The sequence below is a fragment of the Oryzias melastigma genome, unplaced genomic scaffold (assembly GCF_002922805.2).
Source record: "Oryzias melastigma strain HK-1 unplaced genomic scaffold, ASM292280v2 sc00280, whole genome shotgun sequence".
Classification (NCBI taxonomy): Eukaryota; Metazoa; Chordata; class Actinopteri; order Beloniformes; family Adrianichthyidae; genus Oryzias; species Oryzias melastigma.
In genome coordinates this window covers 256,356-263,138 of record NW_023416903.1, presented here as the reverse complement: position 1 = coordinate 263,138, position 6,783 = coordinate 256,356, and the positions used below count along the sequence as shown (strand labels likewise).

Here is a 6,783-nt window from a genome sequence, read left to right as displayed (position 1 = left end):
GCAGAAGTGAACATTTGTGAGCAGCAGTATGGTTTCATGCCAAGAAAGAGCACTACAGATGCAACATTTGCTTTGAGGATGTTGATAAGGAAGTACAGAGAAGGTCAGAGGAGGTCAGAGGTCAGGCAGAGTTTGAGGCATTTATTTAAATAATGTTCCTTCTAGTTGTTGTTTTCTAGTAGGAACGATCAGTTCTTGTGGAACGGGTTCTATAGGTTTTGGTTCTGGTCTAGCTTCTCTGTTCTGGTAAACTGATGAGCGTGCATGTTTCACGTGCGCCCTCATCTGCACGTGCACACCACTACTCACAGCATGTTTGCTTTGTGTAGGGCTACTGCTAGCTCCTCCCACCCACCTGACATACAGGACATGGAGCTGAGAGAGGAGTGGCAGGACGACGGCTTCCCCAGGTAGGAACTCACCTGTCAGACACTGAACGGGGGCTGGAGGGGGTTCTAAATAAAGGTGGGGGGCGGGGTTATTGTTCTGTCCTGGGACTAATGGAGCAAGTTTTGGTTACAGCCATGTTGACTGGAAATGACATCATCAAACTCCAAAACTGGATTCCTGTGTGAAACCATTGACTGTACATGACAACTGGAATGAGTGATCCCTGTCCCCTGGCGTTCTAAACAGGAAGTACTTGCTGGCTCCAAGAGAGGGAGCGTGGATGTTCTTCTCTATAGAAACAAAGTTATTAATTAGTCATTCTGTTGGTCAGAATTAATATTCTGGTTCTGATACTTTTTAAACATCTTCTTGTTAATCAGATTTTTATTCTAAACGTTCTGCAGTGTTATGAACCAACCAATCAGATGCTTCAGAAAAAGTAGGCGGAGCCTGCTGGCCCCCGTGTCCAATGCATAAAACGTTTGATGGATTTTGTTTGGCCCGGTTTCCCGTTGCCATAGAAACGATGACTCAGACCGTCGGACCAATAACTGCTCACTGACAACGTCTGGCTCCAACATGGCGGCGCCTGTATCATGAAAACATGGCGACTGAATTGACTTGATTTGGACCATTTGGCGGGGGGAGGGGCATTCACTTAGTCCAGTTCTCTGATACAGTCGATGGTTCAGACAAACTAGTTGTTAACCAGAGTCACAGCTCCCAGTGACTCTCTCCTTCATGTGGGAATCTCTAAGGTTTCTTCTTTTTTTCCTGAATCAGATTTTTTTTAGGAGTTTCTCCTCACCGTAGGGAGGGTCTAAGGACTGGGATAACCAGTTGAGTTTACTCTGTTCAGTTTTTAGCTATTGTGTTTATATTTTATGACCGACTTTCTGCTTCTGTACATTTACCGACACAATGAGACAATTGTTTGTGATATCGGGCTATATAAATATCACTGAACTGAATAACCGACATGGACCTGTGGACACGTATGCGGGCAGTGCAGGAACTGAACCTGCGATCTTCCAATCAGAGGACGACCGCTCTCCCTCTGCACCACAGCTGCCCCATAAACCTTTATCATCCATTCCACCCATAGACCATAGTGTCTGACGTCATAAAGCTTTTGTTCTGGGTTCTAGACCTCTACCAGAGGACAGCGACGCTCCAGAGGAGACAGAAAGTCCAGCAGGAGGCGCCAGAGAGTCTGGTAAATGCATCAATGTGTTCAAACTTCTTTCAGATTGTAAACGCTCCACATTTCTGAGGTTCTGTCCCACAAATCACATGAATCTGAGTCTTTAGCACGGCCAGGACAGACGGCTGGTGACAGCAGTGAAGGACTGGTGTCAGCGCGTCATCATGATGAGGTTCCCAGAGACCCAATCTGACCTCAGGAGGCGGGGCCATTCAGAATAGGGACACATTTGGCTGGTTTCAATTTAGATCTTCTTATCTGTGTGTAGAACATCAACATTCCATGTTCCTTTATGTGATGGAATGAGTTTGAAGGGTCCGTCCTCCTGAGGCTCCGGGGGGTCCCTGGGAGCCTCATCATCGTTTACCTAATGAAGTAGCAGCAAAAATATGTGACCAGATGAGAAAATGTTTCTACACCCTCTGCTCCTTTAGCTCCACCCACCAGCCTCGCCCTGTCACTAGGCGTTGGGGGTGGGGCTAAAAAGCGTCTTGTGGCCCCCGCCCTCAGCTTGACCTTGAACCAGCGGGACCCCCAGGATCCGAGCTCCGACAGCTTCTCGGCTGCCGCGCTCTCCACCGAAACGCCGTCGCTGGACATCAATTTGGACGCCCTGGAGACGCCGTCGGGGAGCGAGACGGGAACGCTGCCCGACAGCACACACGACCTGGAGTGGGACGGTGAGTCCGTCAGGCAGACGGGGTGAAGGTCAGACGGACTTTTCTTGAGATGTTCCTGTGACACAGATGACCTCCCCCGGGCCGGGAAGGGCAGGGTTGTGGGCGTGGCCTGGAGTCCGGCAGAGCCCTCCGAGGGCCTGATGGAGCTGGATCAGGTAGACAGTAAGGGGCGGCGCTGGCGGCGGTTCTGCGTCTCTGGACAGGAGTTCCACGTGAACATGAGCGTGCTGGAGCCGTACCTGCAGGTGCTGTCGCATGGAGGTGAGAATCCTCAGAACCTCAGGATGCATCTGCTGGAGACTCCAGCTCTGACCCAGACTCCTCTGTTGGTCAGGTTACTATGGAGACGGGATGAACGCCATCATCCTTTTTACCTCCTGTTACCTGCCAGAGAACACGGTGGAGAACTACGACTATGTCATGGAGAACCTGTTCAGGTGAGGGACTGCAGAGACTCGGCTGCTCGTTAGCTTCATGCGGCGCCACTAAATCCTGCGCCGGTTCTCCTGTAGATACATCGTTGGGACTCTGGACCTGATGGTGTCCGAGAACTACATGCTGGTCTACCTGTGCAGCCTGGCTCCCAGAAACAAACTACCTGCCATCAAGTGGCTCCACCAGTGCTACACCTCCATTGACAGAAGGTCTGACGTCTTTCCTCTCCTCCACTGCCATGCTGGGTGGAGACATTTGTTCTGAAAGAAAAGTGACTGTTTTATGTTTGTTCTGACTGAGAGACGTCGTAGAAGGGATCTGGTTACCATGACAACAGCGGTCATGTTGGTGTCCTGGTGTGTGTTCAGGTTGAAGAAGGACTTGAAGGGACTCCTGGTCGTCCATCCGGCCTGGTACATCAAGGCTCTCATCACTCTGGTCAAACCCTTCATCAGGTCTCCAGCAAACTCACTCAGAAACTCTGTTATCTGCTGACTGTCACATCTCACCTGAACACCTCCACCTGCTGTCCACAGCGACAAGTTCAGCAAGAAGATCAGTTTCATTCACAGTCTGCAGAAGCTCTCCCAGTTCATTCCCACCGACAGACTGCAGATCCCGGACGCTATCCGACAGTAAGAACCTCTTTGGGTGCTCCTTCTCTGTCTCTATGATCTCTTCCGCTGGAGCTGTCCAATCATCTCGAAGAACCTCCTGAAATCCTCAAGTCGGTTTCAGCCTCTTCCTAAAGTACTCACTGCTTTGTCCTCCTCCTCTTCATCTACCTCATCACCTCTGACTCCTCTGGGATCTATTCTTGATCTCAGTGGAGCAGAAGATCAGTGGTAACCCGCATCATCGGTTCTGGTTGGTCCCACTCAGGTGTAACTTTGCTGATGATCTCCTTCTGCAGGTACGATGAGAAGCTGAACCGATGACGGACCCTCCAGACTGGTCTCAGGTCTCCAGAATCCACCAGAGACTCCCCTGAAGACCCTCCGGACCATGTTCTTGTGCCATCGGTGCTTCTGAAGTGGTTTTGATCTGGGTCAGGGTTTGGATCAGGGCTTCCTGTGAAGAGGATGTGGTTTTGGGGGCGGCGATCCGGTTCTGTTCTATTTCATGTCCATGAGTTGTTGTGGATGTTAACTGTAAATACACTGAAAATGTTCTTCTCTCTTTACTGCACAACCAGGTTCTGTTTTGATGAACCTGGTTCTGGCTGTCGGTCTGGGCTTGTCCTAGATATGTTCGTGAGGTCCACCAGGTTCTGGGAAATGGGTCAGGGAGGACCAGGATCAGGATATGAAGCCTGGATTAGGATCTCTCTAGATCTAAATATTGGTCTGGGAAAGCAGTCGGGTCTGGATCAGGATATAGTCATAAATCTGGTCTTAGGTCTGGAACCAAATCCTAATCCTGTTCTGAACAGAGATCTGGATCTTGGTGTGTGATCTGAGGAGAGTTTGGACCTACACCTTGTGTTTGGAGATCCATCAGTCTAATCTGGGTGTGATCCAGATCTGAGTCAGAACTTTGATTTTGAACTGGTTCTGTCTGTTGCTTGATTCGGTTCTGGACATGGATCCTTCTCTGGATTCAGTTCATGTTCTCCTGTTCATTTATTAAGATGTTTTTGCTTTAAACTGGTTCTGCTGCTCCTCACCTTCAGTATTTTTCTGTTCTCTGATTTCTTTAGGAAATCAAATGAACTCGTGATTCTTGATACGGATCAGGATCTGTATCCTGATGATGTTTTTGATGACTCCAGGATCTGAACCTCCTTTAGGTTTTAATCTGGATCGAGTTCCTTGTCCTGATCCTGCTCAGGAACATCAGCAGTCTCTGCGCTCCAGACCCTGAAAACTGTTACCATGGTAACATTAGCCCTCCAATCAGGTTCAAGTGGGAGGGGTCAAACTGAGAAGATGAAAGAAGAGGTTCTGGACTCTGAGGTCTGGAGGATCAGAGGACGGATGCAGGCAGATCCTTCAGATCAATCTCCCATCAAGGACTTGCTCTGACTTCCGGAGCGTGTATTTTCCTGAGGAACCTGAAGGCAACGCGCTTCATCCCGAGAACAAGAACCCTGAATGTGCTGCAGATGAACATGGAAATAAAGAACTTGAAGTCATAAAGATCTTTCAGTGTTGTTCTGATCCAAAGAAAAAAAACATCGAGAGGAGAAGCTTCAGTTTCCCTCCGAACCAGTTCAGGATCATCAGATCACCTTTATTGATTAGGACAGTTATGGATTATCCACTTTAGTCCAGATCGTTACAATGATTACCAACAATCAATTTGAATGAATCGATTCATATCATAATCTTTGGGTTCTGATCCGAGTGAATGTTGGATGATCCTGATCGATCCGATTGGATCCGATTCACTAAAACAGATCCAGAACATCTTGATCCAAATTTCCAGCAGTGAAACTCAGAGATCAATAGCTGGTACTGAACAAGTTTTCCAGATTCTTGAATTTCTTCAAGATAATCAATGAAATCTGTGAACAAACAAGTAAACACGAATGAAGGTCAAATAAATTCAGATTTGAGTTTGATCAAGTTGCTGTTTTTCCACATCAGAATCCTCATTATTAGAACATTCTAGCAGACTGGATGGTCACATGACTTCAAAGAAAGAATGACAGTTGCATCACATCTGTCTGCTGGGATGGTTTTTACCTTTGAGGAAAATAAACCGACCAGGAATCAATAGACCAGATTTTACAAGATCAGTGATCGATTGATCTAATCTTAAAAGGATTTTGGAATGGTATAGGTCGATTCAATTGGATTAACAGATCAGACAGGTTGATCCTGTTGGATTGCAGGAACAGAAATCAATTTGTCAATTAATCATTATTCCCCTACAGATTACCCATAGTGCCTTGTTTTTGCTGTAGACTGAAAACATCTGGGTTTGATTGAAAAAGATCAGATGAAGATCAGATATTCTACTTGTGTTTCCAGGTGATCCCAGCAGAAGATTAAAAACAATCTGGAGGATTTTGTTAAGTTTGGATCCAGAAAGTTCAGAGATCTCCATCAAAGATATAAAACATCAGGAAGAACTTCTTCCTGTTCCTCAGAAATTTGAAGAAGCTCTGGTTTCTCTTTAGTTGTTTGGACGGACCCGGTTCTGATGATCCATGTGGTCCTCTAGATCTCAGAATCTCATGATCCTCTTCAGAAATAAAATACCAGAGAGCAGTTCAGGACAACCATCTCCAGTAATTGCTGAACCAGAACTTCTAGAAGTCTCTTTGGACCTCCAGAACTTTCTGAACGTCCACCAGCAGATGTTCCTGTAATCCATGAGATCAGATTTCATCTGATCATGATGATCTTCTTGAAAAGTCCATCATGGTGTTCACAGGGACATGAGCTCGGTCCAATCCTGACGGACCATAAACGTATTTCCTTCTTCAAAGTCAAAGGTCACAAATGAAAATCTGTCCCTAACTGATGCAGCCTTCGGTCCAGATGACCCGGTCCAGATGACCCGGTCCAGATGACCCGGTCCAGATGACCCGGTCCAGATGACCCGGTCCAGATGACCCCAAAGAGACCGGAAGGGTCAAAGGTGCTCACTGATCGGTGTTTCATTCATACTTTTCCTAAAAGAATAATAAAAAAATAAAACATAAATAAAAATAAGAGTAAGATCAAATATGTATATAAATAACCCAAAAACCAGTAATAAAAAGTAATAAATAAGTCATAACAACATGAGCCACAGACGATCAGACCTTCATCCTCACACGTTCTCTGTCATTAAAGTACATCTGATTTCATAGCAGCATTGAGGATGGTGATTGCAGTTGGATAAAAACTGTTTTTCTGGTAGTCCTTGGGTTGGATTGTCTGCAGCGTCTGCCCGATGGCAGCAGTTCAAACGGGATGACCCGGGTGTGTGGGGTCTATGATGTTCTGGTTCTCTTGTGGCATCGGGAGTGAGGTAGTTCCTCCAGTGGGGGAGAGGGCAGCCGACGGTCTGCATTTCACAGTCAAATATTCAATGTCTGGTGAACAGTGTTTGTCTGTGATCACCAGTGTTGGGCATCTCACT

At 46.8% G+C, this 6,783-nt stretch overlaps 1 protein-coding gene across 1 annotated transcript in view; it reads left to right on the top strand.

Moving 5' to 3' along the window:
- Positions 1-4,882, top strand: part of LOC112139347 (bcl-2/adenovirus E1B 19 kDa-interacting protein 2-like protein) — a 7,930-nt gene extending 3,048 nt beyond the window's left edge. The window contains exons 2-10 of the mRNA XM_024262097.2: positions 330-410; positions 1,539-1,606; positions 2,029-2,274; positions 2,341-2,535; positions 2,609-2,711; positions 2,787-2,918; positions 3,078-3,164; positions 3,246-3,344; positions 3,623-4,882. Coding sequence (XP_024117865.2) covers positions 330-410; positions 1,539-1,606; positions 2,029-2,274; positions 2,341-2,535; positions 2,609-2,711; positions 2,787-2,918; positions 3,078-3,164; positions 3,246-3,344; positions 3,623-3,647 — 1,036 coding nt within the window. The 3' untranslated portion in view covers positions 3,648-4,882. The remainder of the gene's footprint in view (positions 1-329; positions 411-1,538; positions 1,607-2,028; positions 2,275-2,340; positions 2,536-2,608; positions 2,712-2,786; positions 2,919-3,077; positions 3,165-3,245; positions 3,345-3,622) is intronic.
- The last annotated feature ends 1,901 nt before the right edge of the window (positions 4,883-6,783 follow it).